General features: G+C 41.5%; 1 protein-coding gene across 3 annotated transcripts in view; it reads left to right on the forward strand.

The window, feature by feature from the left end:
- hoga1 (4-hydroxy-2-oxoglutarate aldolase 1) overlaps window positions 1-17255 on the forward strand; it is a 61206-nt gene that overhangs the window by 32244 nt on the left and 11707 nt on the right. For 2 of the 3 annotated variants that reach the window (XM_076884598.1, XM_004571789.2), the window contains exon 7: window positions 16793-16926. In XM_076884598.1, the coding sequence (XP_076740713.1) occupies window positions 16793-16926 (134 nt within the window). Of the gene's footprint in view, window positions 1-9742; window positions 13864-16792; window positions 16927-17255 lie in introns of those variants that run through there. The other variant, XM_076884597.1, reaches the window with a different exon arrangement.

Below are 17255 nucleotides of genomic sequence, written 5' to 3' on the forward strand. Positions count from 1 at the left end.
ATTATGCACACCCCACTTTGCAGTTATTTATTTGTAAAAAAAATATTTGGAATCATGTAGGATTTTTGTTCCACTTCTCACGTGTACACCACTTTGTATTAAGATAAGATAAGATAACTCTTTATTGTCATTGCACAGTCATACATAGTACAATAGTACAATGAGATTGAAAAACTGCCCTACGTCGGCACTACATATAACACAACACGACACGATATGACACATCACAACGCAACACAAACAACACAACACAGTATATTAACTTAGTAATAAAAAAAGAAGAAGTGTATGTGTATTGCACACTGTTATTATTGCACATTATTGGTCTTTAACGTGGAATTCCAATAAAATTGATTAATGTTTGTGGCTGTAATGTGACAAAATGTGGGAAAGTTCAAGGGGGCTGAATACTTCTGCAAGCCACTGTATATGTAACAGTTGCAAATTACAGATAGTTAATATAATCAATAATATTGTATTGTAACACTTTGGCTTAAAGCAGATGGTAGCAATGAACTAAAACACTGAATTCATACAGAAACACAAAACAACTGTGAGAAATGTTGCTTGTCAGTGTTGCTTTTCTAACCGATCTCACCAAATGATGGATGTAACAGCTGCTTTGTGTGTAGTACGTACACAGTAAAATGCCCACCATTTTATTGTGTGTCCAGATTCTAAGTGTTCCAAATCTACTTTCACAAACATTCGACAATGTGCCCCAGAGGCATTCGCTACCTTCTGCTTAATAGCCCACAGTATGCTTTAGAGCTGTGAAAATTACAGTTGTTTCACTAATAACACAAAATGACAAATTGCCCCTAGAAAACAGTAAAAGGCACAGGCTTGTGTATTTGACTCGTAAGCTGCGTTTCACATGAACCAACCAATCAGGACTCGAGTAACTGTGCCATTGTTAGCAAGAGTAGGAACAAATCAGCTGGAATCTGATTGGATCATCAGAGGCAGAAGGCAGAAAAGATTTCAGATATTTAAAAACTGAAATAATTGAAATTGAAAATGTCCTATTGTCACACTGTCCAGTAGGGGACACAGTGTTTCTATGTAAAGCCACATTGAGATGAGTTTTTATTTTATGCTTCAGCTTTCACGTTAAACTTTATATCTGACTTTCATGACTCTCACCTTTCCCTCCGTGTAAGGTTGCTCAAAGCCAGTTTCTGAAAAATAACCCTGGACAGCACAGCAAGCAAACACAGGAAACTCAAGGAACCATGCAATCATGTCTATATTTTTCACAAGTTGTTGAGCCTAAATCCATATTTCTTCAGGATCAAAGAGCCTGGAAGCACAGAAGGGTTATCTGCATCCAACATTCAAGACACCAGCCCTGTGGTATCTTCTTATTTATATCTTAGCTGTGTGCAAAACACCTACAAACAACAACAACGTTACTAGTTACTCTCTGCCCCATCAGTTTTTTGACACAACTATTTAAAATAAATCAATTTGGTGTTTTCTCACCCAGTGGAGAGGCACATAAGCTTCACTAAATTGTAAAGCAGCAGCAATATCAAGTAAAGTACCTTCTACCTTTTTCATATGCTGGCCACGTACAGTGTACTGTAAACTCAGATTAGATGACACACCTGGGAATGGACATCAGTATGATGCTCAAGATGCTCAAGAACCTAATGAGTCATGTTCTCCCACCACCAGCCCCGTCAAACACACTAATACACAGACACACACACTCCCTCTCTCCGACGGTTCTCTGATCTTTGGTCCTTGACATGTTGTCATATATACAGAATTTGTCTTGTGAGTAAACGTGTGCGTGAAAGTGATGAAGGCAACACAGAACGAGTTATATGAGAAAGTCTCCGCACAATTTCTTTTTTTTGTCCAAATGAATTCTGTCAGTAACCCTAACAAAGAAGCATGTCGGTCCGTTTTAAACTTTAAAGAGACAGGACTGCTCACATCTAAATCCTCCATGCATGGGTTGCATGCAAACATATTATATGCTCTGCTGGCCATAGTTTCTAATTCTGCTGACTTTTAGCTATAGAGACATAAAGTGAAACCATGTTCAACTGAGTTTGAATCCTCATTAAAAATATTACCTTAGCACAAGTAATAAAAAAAAGGATCCAGCTCCAATTGTGAAGATTTAACCTTCTTTTTTAGCTTCAGCAAACACTTTTCCCACCATCTAGCCTTGATTGCTGAACCCTCTCTAGCTTGATAGAGCGCCGCGCTAAAGAATGGAGAGCACTAAGGTGGAAGAGTTTAGATTTACAGGTCAAAAATCATTAAAGGATAATCTGCATGAATAAGAAAAACACTACTTACAATTTTTAATTGAACATTAATAAAGTCACCATTAATTGAAATGGTGACTTTATTATAGTAAATTTTAATTAGTGTGAAACGCACATTTCATTGTGGATCGTTTTCACTGTGACTTAGTCTGCATCAGTTTAGCCTTCAGTCCTTCGGTGGAGAAGCTTCCCCTCGCAGGCCTGCTTGTCTGTCTGTCAGCAGCCAACAGCAACACTAGACACACAGTTGTTGCCTGGGTTATCTATGTGGAAAAAAAAAAACAACTAATGAAAACAGAAAAGTCAGACAACCATCTCTAAAGTGATCATTGCCTTGTACTGACATACAATTGGAATGGAAAATCAGGACAGCTATACAGTCAGGACAGTGATATATTAAAGTTGATATACTGAATGTTGGGTTTGTTCATTTCCATTTCTTTGAACACTAAATTCTACCCACAGATGCTATATTTAATATTTAAAACCCTCTGAAGGGGAAACAGAAAGAGACACGCGGCGATGTGGTGATGGAGAACACTGTCTCACAACTGATTGGGTGCTAAATATTTATTAGAGCTTTACCTTCACAGTCAGAGCCCAGACTGTCCACTAGCCATCAATCTTCAACCGTCAGCAACACGGAGACGAGCAAATTGCTTTATATGCGGACTAAACGCTGCACCGAGTGACTCCACACACAAAACGTGTCAAACCTCTGCCTTAAACATAGTTTAACAACAAGCTGTCAGCATACCATCTCACTCCTACATCAGGTTAGTTTGCAGAAATCTGAAGTGCCTATTGTTGACAACCTTTAAGGATTATGCTTGCAGCTAAAGACATCATTATGGCCTTAGTGTTTTCTGAGGTCTGAACTAGCGCCCCCCAAAAAGAAGGTTGCTTCTAGACTATTAATGAAAAATGGTTGCAGTGAAAGTATCAAGTAGTCAAAGAGAAAAAGAGAGAAATATCTAAAAAATATCAATTTCGTGTTGGAGATTATTTTTTCTCCCTTCTAATAATCCTGTCACACTTCAGACTTTACTCTGTAACTACTGCAAAAAAAAAAAGGTCTGATATGATAAAACTTGTGGAAGTTGGCAGATCTGCTTTTCTTTGATTTTTGTCATAATTGCAAACAGGAAGTTATATCTGGCAAAAACTATTCTGGTTTCTTCCCTCTTTATAGATGAGGATTTTACAAACTAAGAGTATTTAAACTCAGAGGGTTAAAAAGATATCTCCTTGCATAACAGTTCCTAAAAAAAGAGATGAATGGAAAAGGGAAGAAGAAAAACTAATATATATATATATATATATATATATATATATATATATATATATATATATATATATATATATATATATATATATAGGGGTGCAACGATACACAAAATTCACGGTTCGGTTCGGTTCGATACTTTGGTGTCACGGTTCGATATTTTTTCGATACAAAAAAAATGTTCATGCATTTTTAATTTGTCATTTATTAAAATTAAAAATATATATATTTTAACTCAAAAGTACAGTTTTTAAATTTAACCCTAACCCTTGTGCATGTTTTTTATTTTGACAGCGAATGCGCACCTGCGGACCACTTATGTGCAGCCCTGGTTATTTAGCTCGTCATATCGCAGCCACAGAAATTCTTTTGTCCATGAAACCATAAAGCTGCACTTTCTTTTTGCCTTATAGTCTGATTTGTCATAACTTCTCCGTTTTGTGGTAAGCTTTTCTTTGGCTGTCACTTCTTCACTCTGACCTGTCTTATTTGGCTCAGCAGAACTGAAATGCTTTTACACATGCACTCACATAAGCTCAGCGATTCTCTGCGCGATCAACCTCTCACATGTTTAAGCTGCGGGAGATTTCACTTGTCATGTTTGCATAGTAAGCTAACGATTAATAAGACGATGTCAGAGGAATTGGTGCACAAATTATCATCACTCACAGATCAGTGCTGTCGCTCTCTATACACGATTGCAAAGTGAAAGCAAAAAAACAAGCGCAAATTCAAACGAGACTTCAATATGTCACATATTGACAGTGGCTCACCGATGCCAATGACATAATTACCCAGCTACATTTCTGAAAGAATGCAAAAGCATTGACATATATTTTTCCTACAATAGCCCGACGGGCAGGGAAGAGATAGATTTTGGTAGCCCGACTGAAAAAATCGCTAGCTCCGGGACGTCGGGCTAGCGATATTGCAAGCCCTGTATCTGATTGAGGAATCACTCATCTTTGGAAAAGAGAGTTTATTACAGAGAAATGGCTCTTTCCAAAATAAAAGCTATACTATCCGCTTCTTCTGGGCTATATTCTCAGCAGCATAAGGAGAATCATGTGCTAACAGCTGTCTAAATGACTCGGCTAAAGTTAGTAGCATGCTTGCTTTTTTTTGTCTACTTCCACTTGTCTTTGCACTAGGATGATGTCGGCGTAAATGTGCAGTCATATTCGTTGTGTTCCCACTAGTGCTTTCAGGTTAATCTCGTTGAAATGACCTTAACGCCACAACACGGCAAATCTCCTTAACGAGCTACCGCCGATCGCTCCGTGCATGGGGCTAGACGGCCAACACGTTAACGAGCTAACTGCGCTAACACACTAGTTCACACCAATGTAATTGAGCATTGCATGGCACATCCAACATACTGTTTTACTTTAGTCCATGACTCGCTTACCTTCAGGGTCATACGTCACATGAAAACCAAAATAATTCCAAACGCCAGATCTGAATGAGGTTCAATTTGCCTGTTGCAAGGAGAGCTTAACTTCTGTCTCGCTAGCTTGCCCTGCGATCTTCCTTCTGACGATGCTGTCTGTGTTGAGCGCTCAGTGGATCTGCGCTCGACAGTGCAGCCTAGGCGGAGTAGTCGAACACAGATTCACTGAGCGCTCAACACAGACAGCATCGTCCGAAGGAAAATTGATAAAATAAATTACAAATGTTGTATTGTTCGATACATATGCGTACCGAACCGAAAGCACTGTATCGAACGGTTCAATATCGATACGAATATCGTTGCACCCCTAATATATATATATATATATATATATATATATATATATATATATATATATATATATATATATATATATTGCACCCCTAATATATATATATATATATATATATATAAAAAACACCCAGCACGCCCCTGCGGGCGGTTTATCCTTCAAGCTCGGGTCCTCTACCAGAGGCCTGGGAGCTTGAGGGTCCTGCGCAGTATCTTAGCTGTTCCCAGGACTGCGCTCTTCTGGACAGAGATCTCCGATGTTGTTCCTGGGATCTGCTGGAGCCACTCGCCTAGCTTGGGAGTCACCGCACCTAGTGCTCCGATTACCACGGGGACCACCGTTACCTTCACCCTCCACATCCTCTTGAGCTCTTCTCTGAGCCCTTGGTATTTCTCCAGCTTCTCGTGTTCCTTCTTCCTGATATTGCTGTCATTCGGAACCGCTACATCGATCACTACGGCCATCTTCTTCTGTTTGTTTACCACCACTATGTCCGGTTGGTTAGCCACCACCATTTTGTCCGTCTGTATCTGGAAGTCCCACAGGATCTTAGCTCGGTCATTCTCCACCACCCTTGGGGGCATCTCCCATTTTGACCTCGGGACTTCCAGGTTATACTCGGCACAGATGTTCCTGTACACTATGCCGGCCACTTGGTTATGGCGTTCCATGTATGCCTTGCCTGCTAGCATCTTGCACCCTGCTGTTATGTGCTGGATTGTCTCTGGGGCATCTTTACACAGCCTGCACCTGGGGTCTTGCCTGGTGTGATAGACCCCAGCCTCTATGGATCTTGTGCTCAGAGCTTGTTCTTGTGCTGCCATGATTAGTGCCTCTGTGCTGTCTTTCAGTCCAGCTTTGTCCAGCCACTGGTAGGATTTCTGGATATCAGCCACCTCCTCTATCTGCCGGTGGTACATACCGTGCAGGGGCCTGTCCTTCCATGATGGTTCCTCGTCTCCCTCCTCTTTCTTGGGTTTCTGCTGCCTGAGGTATTCACTGAGCACTCGGTCAGTTGGGGCCATCTTCCTAATGTATTCTTGGATGTTCGTTGTCTCATCCTGGACTGTGGTGCTGACACTCACCAGTCCCCGGCCCCCTTCCTTCCGCTTAGCGTACAGCCTCAGGGTGCTGGATTTGGGGTGAAACCCTCCATGCATGGTAAGGAGCTTTCTTGTCTTTATGTCAGTGGCTTCTATCTCCTCCTTTGGCCAGCCTATTACCCCAGCAGGGTACCTGATCACGGGCAGGGCGTACGTGTTGATGGCCCGGATCTTGTTCTTACCATTCAGCTGACTCCTCAGGACTTGCCTGACCCTCTGCAGGTACTTGGTGGTTGCAGCTTTTCTAGCGGCCTCTTCATGGTTCCCATTCGCCTGTGGGATCCCCAAGTACTTGTAACTGTCCTCTATGTCTGCAATGTTGCCTTCTGGTAGTTCAATCCCCTCAGTTCTGACTACCTTCCCTCTCTTTGTTACCATCCGACTACACTTCTCCAGTCCGACCGACATTCCAATGTCATTGCTGTATAGCCTGGTAGTGTGGATCAGTGAATCGATGTCTCGTTCACTCTTGGCATACAGCTTGATGTCATCCATGTACAGGAGGTGGCTGACAACTGCTCCGTTCTGTAGTCGGTATCCGTAGCCAGTCTTGTTAATGATCTCACTGAGGGGGTTCAGGCCTATGCAGAACAGCAGTGGGGACAGAGCATCTCCTTGGTAGATCCCGCACTTGATGGTGACTTGTGCTATGGGCTTGGAGTTGGCCTCTAGTGTTGTACGCCACATCCCCATTGAGTTCCTGATGAAGGCTCTTAGGGTCCCATTGATCTTGTACAATTCTAGGCATTCCAGTATCCAGCTGTGGGGCATTGAGTCATAGGCCTTCTTGTAATCAATCCAGGCAGTGCACAGGTTGGTCAGTCTGGTCTTGCAGTCTCGGCTGATTGTTCTGTCTACCAGTAGCTGGTGTTTTGCGCCTCTGGTATTCTTGCCAATTCCTTTCTGTGTCCCGCTCATGTATTGACCCATGTGCCTGTTCATCTTAGCCGATATGATGCCTGACAGGAGCTTCCATGTAGTACTGAGGCAGGTTATTGGTCGGTAGTTGGAGGGGACCGGTCCCTTCTTGGGGTCCTTGGGGATCAGGACCGTCCGGCCTTCAGTTAGCCATTCCGGGTGTCTCTCGTTAACTAGCAGCTGGTTCATTTGTGCTGCCAGACGCTCGTGGAGTGCAGTCAGCTTCTTCAGCCAGTAGGCGTGAACCATGTCGGGCCCTGGTGCTGTCCAACTCTTCATACTGGAGACCCTTTCTTGGATATCTGCCACTGTGATGGTTACTGGACCCTGTTCAGGGAGGTCGCTGTGGTCAGCCCTCAGATCCTCTAGCCACTGAGCATTGCCGTTATGGGTTGCATCCTTCTCCCATATGCTCTTCCAGTATTGCTCCGTCTCCAGCCTTGGTGGTGCTGTTCTCTTATTGTTCCCTTGCCACTGAGAGTACACCTTTGCTGGTTCTGTGGAGAACAGCTGGTTTATTTTCCTGCCTTCTATCTCTCTGGTGTACCTCCTCAAGCGGCTGGCCAAGGCTGTGAGTCTTTGCTTGGCAGTTTCCAAGGCCTCAGGTATGGACAGCTTGCTGTATTTCTTAGGCACCTTATTTGTCGCACCTTTCTGCAACTCCGTTAGTTGGCTAACCTCCCTCCGTGCTACTTTGATCTTGCCCTCTAGCCTCCTTCTCCATGGAGGGTACTGCCCCTTGTGGCTGTTCAACTTGTAGCCAAGCATCTCACTGATCACTGTTGCCGTATTGTAGATCAGCTTGTTAGTGTCGGTAATCGTGGTTGTAGGTATTGCCCGTAGTGCTGCATTAACATCATCTAGCAGACCTTCTGAGGGAACTTCACGTAATCTTGGTAACCGGCTACGCGGGATCCAGGTTTCAAGCTTGGCCATGATCCTATTTTTCAGGTCAGTTCCTCTCGCACTCAACGATCCTTCTCCTATCGCACTTGGGGCTATGTACCCAATCTCGGGTGGGGGTGATGATATCTCCCCCCTGACCTGGCGTCCTGACTCCTCCCCCACTCTCATTCAGATCTGGCGTTTGGAATTATTTTGGTTTTCATGTGACGTATGACCCTGAAGGTAAGCGAGTCATGGACTAAAGTAAAACAGTATGTTGGATGTGCCATGCAATGCTCAATTACATTGGTGTGAACTAGTGTGTTAGCGCAGTTAGCTCGTTAACGTGTTGGCCGTCTAGCCCCATGCACGGAGCGATCGGCGGTAGCTCGTTAACGGAGATTTGCCTGTTGTGGCGTTAAGGTCATTTCAACGAGATTAACCTGAAAGCACTAGTGGGAACACAACGAATATGACTGCACATTTACGCCGACATCATCCTAGTGCAAAGACAAGTGGAAGCAGACAAAAAAAAGCAAGCATGCTACTAACTTTAGCCGAGTCATTTAGACAGCTGTTAGCACATGATTCTCCTTATGCTGCTGAGAATATAGCCCAGAAGAAGCGGATAGTATAGCTTTTATTTTGGAAAGAGCCATTTCTCTGTAATAAACTCTCTTTTCCAAAGATGAGTGATTCCTCAATCAGATACAGGGCTTGCAATATCGCTAGCCCGACGTCCCGGAGCTAGCGATTTTTTCAGTCGGGCTACCAAAATCTATCTCTTCCCTGCCCGTCGGGCTATTGTAGGAAAAATATATGTCAATGCTTTTGCATTCTTTCGGAAATGTAGCTGGGTAATTATGTCATTGGCATCGGTGAGCCACTGTCAATATGTGACATATTGAAATCGCGTTTGAATTTGCGCTTGTTTTTTTGCTTTCACTTTGCAATCACGCGAACTGTGTATAGAGAGCGACAGCACTGATCTGTGAGTGATGATAATTTGTGCACCAATTCCTCTGACATCGTCTTATTAATCGTTAGCTTACTATGCAAACATGACAAGTGAAATCTCCCGCAGCTTAAACATGTGAGAGGTTGATCGCGCAGAGAATCGCTTAGCTTATGTGAGTGAGCGTGTAAAAGCATTTCAGTTCTGCTGAGCCAAATAAGACAGGTCAGGGTGAAGAAGTGACAGCCAAAGAAAAGCTTACCACAAAACGGAGAAGTTATGACAAATCAGACTATAAGGCAAAAAGAAAGTGCAGCTTTATGGTTTCATGGACAAAAGAATTTCTGTGGCTGCAATATGATGAGCTAAATAACCAGGGCTGCACATAAGTGGTCCGCAGGTGCGCATTCGCTGTCAAAATAAAAAACACGCACAAGGGTGAGGGTTAAATTTAAAAACTGTACTTTTGAGTTAAAATATATATTTATAATTTTAATAAATGACAAATTAAAAAGGCATGAACATTTTTTTGTATCGAAAAAATATCGAACCGTGACACCAAAGTATCGAACCGAACCGAACCGTGAATTTTGTGTAACGATTTTGTGTATCGTTGCACCCCTAATATATATCAAGAGGGAACCATGCTTTATGCGACGGCGGAGGAAGCAACCGCGGACATGCGGACAAGGGGATTTCAGATTGATAAAGTTGCCCAGAAGCAGACCTTAACGGAACAGCTGTCAAATTTGACGTGGGCGAAGATTGGAAAGTCGCAGCGGTGTGACTCGGAGGGACATAGAGAAAGTCCCAATAGTGAGCAGCTTCAGCTATCTAGAAGGTGCTCTCCCTCTACGACAGGAGACTAATGGAGATATACTGTGCGGCCGCAATGGGTGAGATAACAAATACTTTTCCCTTATTAGATGATTAAGATTGCAGAGAGACTGTGGAGAAATGCACCTTAAAGGAGCTAGCAGGGGCCCTTGCCCTCCAGTCAGGGGAGGTTTCCCCCTGTCTATGGGATATACATGCCAGGGTCTGTTAGGACTGACCCCAACCTTGGAATCACATATTATTTTTGTTTTTTTGTCTTGTTTTGTTTTTTCTTTGTCCGATTCTGGACGATTGTGGTTGTTTATTATTTGGGTTGTTAAAGGGAGTTTACCAGTTGATAAATTAATTAAGTCTGGATATTTTATTTCGGATAAATGACTACTAGAGGAATTAAGGTTATATCTTTTAATGTGAATGGGCTCACGAATCCCATTAAACGAAGTCGAATCTTGAATAAAATGAAGAAAGATCGAGCGCAGATAGTATATTTACAAGAGACACACTTGAATAATAATGAACATGAAAAACTCAGGAGGATGGGTTTTACAAATATGTTCTCCTCAGCGTATGAATCAGGCCGCAGACGGGGCGTGGTAATCTTGATTTCCAGGGCACTGAACTTTGAAAAGTCATTTGAACTTAAAGATAAGGATGGGAGATTTATACTGGTACGGGGAACAGTTGATGGTAATCAGGTTACTCTAATGAATGTGTACGCCCCACCAGGAAGTGACCTAAGTTTTTTTAAGTACATTGTTAACATAATGGTGACAGAAACTCAAGGCCCTTTAATTTGCGGCGGTGATCTGAATATACGCCTACAACCGGACCTAGATAGCTCTAAAAGAAAGAAGCCGGGATCGAGTACATTATATAAAAGAATCTCAGCACTGTTCGATGAGGTGGGTTTAATTGATGTATGGAGAAATCGCTTTCCTACAAGGAGGGATTACTCTCATTTTTCAGCCCCACACTCACTTTACACGAGGATAGATTATTTTTTAATGTTTGGAAGAGATAGGGATAAAATCTTAACATGCGAGATGGGCTTGATAGATATAAGTCATCACGCACCGCTGTACCTAACGATTGATATGAATGTACACCCAAAAGTTTCAATTTGGAGATTGAATTCATCCCTGCTTAAAGATGTAGAATTTAGGAAAGTAATAAAGGCAGAGCTCAAAGATTACCTTGAAATTAATGATAATGGGGAGGTTTTACCCCCGATACTATGGGACGCATTAAAAGCTGTTATGAGGGGGAAGATTATAGCATTTGCCTCCTTCCAAAAAAAAGCAAGAGAGAAAAAAATGGAAGATTTACAAGCGATTCAAAAACAATTAGAAAGTGAGCACAAACATAAGCCTTTAGCGGGCACCTTGCAGAAACTAACAATGATTAGAAATGAAATAAATACGCAGAGTATACAGACGATAAAGAGAAAATTGTTATATTTGAAACAGAAACATTATGATGGAGGATCGCAATCAATGAAAATTTTAGCATGGAAACTTAAGAAGAAGATAGCGGAGAATACTGTAACTAAAATCAAACACCCAGAGACGGGGAATATAATGACTCATCCTTGCAAGATACAAAACGCCTTTGAGTCATTTTATAAAACATTATATGCGGGAGTCCCAGGGGGGGCTGAACAGGAAATGGACAACTTCCTGAACTCTTTATGCCTACCAAGCTTTAACGAGGAACAAAATAAAACGATGATAGCGGAGGTGACGGAAGCTGAACTTATGAATGCCATCAATAGGCTGAAATCAAATAAGTCACCAGGCTCCGATGGTTACACCGCGGAGTGGTATCGGGAATTCAAACAGGACTTGATCCCTACACTACTTACTACTTTTAACTGTGTGTTAAAAACAGCGCAAATTCCACCGAGTTGGAAGGAGGCAATTATTTCGGCTATTCCGAAAGAAGGGAAAGACAAAATGGAGTGTGGCTCATATAGACCTATTTCTGTCCTTAACATAGATTATAGATTGTTTACTTCGATAATGGCCAGGAGAATGGAAGAATTTTTACCTGACTTAATTAGCAATGATCAAACGGGGTTTATAAGACGACGACAGACCCAGGATAATATACGTAGAACTCTTCATGTAATACATCAGATACAGACATCTAAGAGTACAGCCATGCTTATGAGTATTGATGCAGAAAAAGCCTTTGATTCTGTAAATTGGGACTTTCTATATAAAGTCCTGGATAAATTCGGCTTACATAAGGGAATTGTTGATACGGTGAGGGCACTATACACTAACCCCACCGCAAGAATTAAAGTTAATGGTTCTCTCTCAAATAGCTTCGTTCTGCAGAGAGGAAATAAACAAGGCTGTGCTTGGTCCCCGCTCCTGTTTGCATTGTACTTAGAACCCTTGGCACAATCAATTAGACAAAATAAAGACATTAAGGGGATCACTATTGCAGGACAGGAACACAAGCTCGCTTGTTATGCGGATGACATATTGATCTATTTAGATCAGCCCACTAACTCCTTGCCTTCGCTGATGAATCTGTGTCAAAAATTTGGGAAACTCTCTGGATATAAAATTAATATGTCTAAAACTCAAATTCTCAGCTATAACTACAACCCCCCAGCTCACATGGTTGTTCAATATCCAATGAATTGGCAAGCACAATCATTGAAATATCTAGGAGTTGTTATTCCCAAGGATTTAACTAAACTATCTGAGGAGAATTTTGGTTCTCTACAAAGGAGAATAGTGGGTGATATTAGGCGATGGAACATGATCCCCTTTCTTTCTTTACACTCACGAGTTGAATCTATTAAAATGAACATCTTGCCAAGAATATTATATTTATTCCAAACACTACCAATATCCATTGATCCAAGTCGTTTCAATGAATGGGATAAAATAATATCGCGGTTTATATGGGGGGGGGAAGCGGCCGAGGGTTTGTTTTAAAACTTTACAATTACATAAGAAGGTGGGAGGATGGGGGTTGCCATCACTAAAAAATTATTATCGGGCTGCTCAGTTGAAAACGGTGGTTAATTGGTGTGATACAAGCTACCAAGCACACTGGAAGACTATAGAGGAGAATATGTTTTCCTCCCCAATACAAGCTGTCCTGATGGACTCGAATATTCGAAAATATATTGACAAGATTCATAACCCCTGGGTGTCGTGCACACTTAATATATGGAGAAAAGTCGTGAAAGAATTCAAACTTGAACAGGATTTGGCTTTATTCAAATGGTATGCATATGATTCTGACTTTGCCCCGAATAAATTGGACTCACGTTTTAAAAGCTGGCCTGCTAAAGGGTTATCTACATATGATAGTTTGATAAAGGATGGGAACCTTATTAGTTTTGACACGCTGAAACAGAGACACAATCTAGAAAAACAGGATTTTTTTCGATACTTGCAAATAAGACACTATATAAAGACAACAATCGGTCAGATGTCAAATACTAATGTGGAATTGGTAACTTTATTTAGACAGGCGTACAGTGGGGATGTTGACACAAGACTCATTTTTTTTTGGTACAATTTTTTTATGAATAAGCTTCCACACTCAACTGATTATGTGAAGATGTTATGGGAAAAGGAGGGAGGGATGTGTATTTCTAGGGAAGAATGGACTCAGATGTGGGAATGGCAATGGAGGAGTACTTCCTCCAAAAGCTGGAGGGAGTTCGGATGGAAAACTCTGATAAGGTTCTTTATCACTCCATGTCAAAAGGCTCACTATGATGGGAATCCTCCCGTGTGCTGGCGAAACTGTGGATACCAAGGAGCCCATCACACCCATATTATGTGGGACTGTCCTGTGCTACGGACTTACTGGAAAGACATTCATGGTATATTACAAGGCATTTTTAACTGTACATTCCCTCAGGATATGAAGACAATTTTTTTTGGCTGTATACCGCAGAACTGGTCCAAAAATGACATATGTCTGTTAAGAGCTTTATTGGTTGCAAGTAAGAAATGTATAACAAAGAAATGGTCCTCGCAAGACATACCGACTTTGTCATTATGGTGGGAAATTACGTTAGAGATATATAGGATGGAGGAAGTAACAGCTCATGTTAATGACAGGATGGCCTGGTTCCATCTGTGCTGGGATAAGTGGGTCCAATACGTTAATACCTATAAACCGAATTTTCTCTTTAAAGCTTGAAACCACCAATTTAGTTAATTGTTTACTCCCGACAGAGCTTTCTCCTTTTATTTTATATATATATAATTTTTTTTCCTTTTTTTTTTTCTTTCTCTTTCTTTCTATCTGTCTTTCTTCTCGTTTTGTTTCGTTTTTCTCTTGTAAACTGTGTTAATTAATGCCTGTAATCATCTTTATGAGGTAATATTGTAGAAATAAAGAATATAAAAAAAAATATATATATATATATATATATATATATATATTAGGGGTGCAACGATACACAAAATTCACGGTTCGGTTCGGTTCGATACTTTGGTGTCACGGTTCGATATTTTTTCGATACAAAAAAATGTTCATGCCTTTTTAATTTGTCATTTATTAAAATTATAAATATATATTTTAACTCAAAAGTACAGTTTTTAAATTTAACCCTAACCCTTGTGCGTGTTGTTTTTTAGCTCGTCATATTGCAGCCACAGAAATTCTTTTGTCCATGAAACCATAAAGCTGCACTTTCTTTTTGCCTTATAGTCTGATTTGTCATAACTTCTCCGTTTTGTGGTAAGCTTTTCTTTGGCTGTCACTTCTTCACCCTGACCTGTCTTATTTGGCTCAGCAGAACTAAAATATATATCTGTCTGTGAAGGTTCTCAGTCATCCAGGTCATCGTAGTGAAATATATATCCTGCCGCACTCACATAAGCTCAGCGATTCTCTGCGCGATCAACCTCTCACATGTTTAAGCTGCGGGAGATTTCACTTGTCATGTTTGCATAGTAAGCTAACAATTAATAAGACGATGTCAGAGGAATTGGTGCACAAATTATCATCACTCACAGATCAGTGCTGTCGCTCTCTATACACAGTTCGCGCGATTGCAAAGTGCAAGCAAAAAAACAAGCGCAAATTCAAACACGATTTCAATATGTCACATATTGACAGTGGCTCACCCAATGACATAATTACCCAGCTACATTTCTGAAAGAATGCAAAAGCATTGACATATATTTTTCCTTCCTACAATAGCCCGACAGGCAGGGCAGAGATAGCCCCGGGACATCGGGCTAGCGATATTGCGAGCCCTGTATCTGATTGAGGAATTACTCATCTTTGGAAAAGAGAGTTTATTACAGAGAAATGGCTCTTTCCAAAATAAAAGCTATACTATCCGCTTCTTCTGGGCTATATTCTCAGCAGCATATTAAACATATCAGGTCTCCGTAAGGAGAATCCTGTGCTAACAGCTGTCTAAATGACTCGGCTAAAGTTAGTAGCATGCTTGTTGTTTTTGTCTTTGCACTAGGATGATGTCGGTGTAAATGTGCAGTCATATTCGTTGTGTTCCCACTAGTGCTTTCAGGTTAATCTCGTTGAAATAACCTTAACGCCACAACACGGCAAATCTCCGTTAACGAGCTACCCTATACAGAGGGGCTAGACGGCCAACACGTTAACGAGCTAACTGCGCTAACACACTAGCTCCCACCCATGTAATTGAGCATTGCATGGCACATCCAACATACTGTTTTACTTTAGTCCATGACTCGCTTACCTTCAGGGTCATACGTCACATGAAAACCAAAATAATTCCAAACGCCAGATCTGAATGAGGGTGGGGAGGTCCACTTCTGTCTCGCTAGCTTGCCCTGCGCTCTTCCTTCTGACCATGCTGTCTGTGTTGAGTGCTCAGTGAATCTGCGTTCGACTACTCCGCCTAGGCTGCACTCTCGAGCCTAGGCGGAGTAGTCAAATGCAGATTCACTGAGCGCTCAACACAGACAGCATCGTCAGAAGGAAAGTTGATAAAATAAATTACAAATTTTGTATTGTTCTTTTTTTTTTCTCCCCTTTGGTTTTCTTTCTTTCTCTCCCCCTCTTTCTTTCATTCTTTCCCCCTGTCCTATCCCACAGTCATGTCTGTCCCGTTTGCAACTGAAAATAAAATAAATTCATAATTATAATAAAGGTCAATCAAATGGACCAATATGATGATCCACTTAAAATAAATCCTCTTGGCATCTTTCTTGGCCTCAAGACAACAATTCTGATGGCTATAGATCCAAACGGGACACAAAAAAAAAAAAAAAAAAAAATTGAAAAAAATTGTATTGTTCGATACATATGCGTACCGAACCGAAAGCACTGTATCGAACGGTTCAATATCGATACGAATATCGTTGCACCCCTAATATATATATATATATATATATATATATATATATATATATATATATATATATATACAGCAATATCAGGAAGAAGGAACACGAGAAGCTGGAGAAATACCAAGGGCTCAGAGAAGAGCTCGAGAGGATGTGGAGGGTGAAGGTAACGGTGGTCCCCGTGGTAATCGGAGCACTAGGTGCGGTGACTCCCAAGATAGGCGAGTGGCTCCAGCAGATCCCGGGAATAACATCGGAGATCTCTGTCCAGAAGAGCGCAGTCCTGGGAACAGCTAAGATACTGCGCAGGACCCTCAAGCTCCCAGGCCTCTGGTAGAGGACCCGAGCTTGAAGGATAAACCGCCCGCAGGGGCGTGCTGGGTGTTAAGTTATATATATATATATATTATGCCTTTACCAGTGAAACTTGAACTCTCATCGGTCTTTGATTTGTGTCTCTAGGTGCTATCGGTGGAGTGTGTGCGCTGGCTAATGTGCTGGGCCAGGAGCTATGTGAGTTGGAGCGTCTGTGTGTGTCCGGGCGTTGGGAGGAAGCCAGAGTCCTGCAGCAGCGCCTTATCGAGCCCAATGCCGCTGTGAGTACCATCTGCTGCTCATTGCACGCTTTTATCCACCGCAGACATGAACTCCCACAAATGGTGCCAGACTGGAGGTTTAGTCACATTTCTTAAAGGTAAAACTGTTCTGCCTGAAATACTCTTACTGATTGCACTCTGGGCCAAGAAGACAAACCTGATTTTTTTTTCTCTGCTGTATTTATAGATAATCTGATGTTAAACTCAAAACAAATGTTACTTCCTCTATGAACTATTCATGCAAAGTCCAGTGCACTCAGAAAAAAGCCCGCTCATTCTCAGACACAAATGATTCTTTTGTTTTTTTTAGGTTTTTTTTATAAACAACA

The sequence above is a fragment of the Maylandia zebra genome, linkage group LG6 (assembly GCF_041146795.1).
Source record: "Maylandia zebra isolate NMK-2024a linkage group LG6, Mzebra_GT3a, whole genome shotgun sequence".
NCBI classification, from domain to species: domain Eukaryota; kingdom Metazoa; phylum Chordata; class Actinopteri; order Cichliformes; family Cichlidae; genus Maylandia; species Maylandia zebra.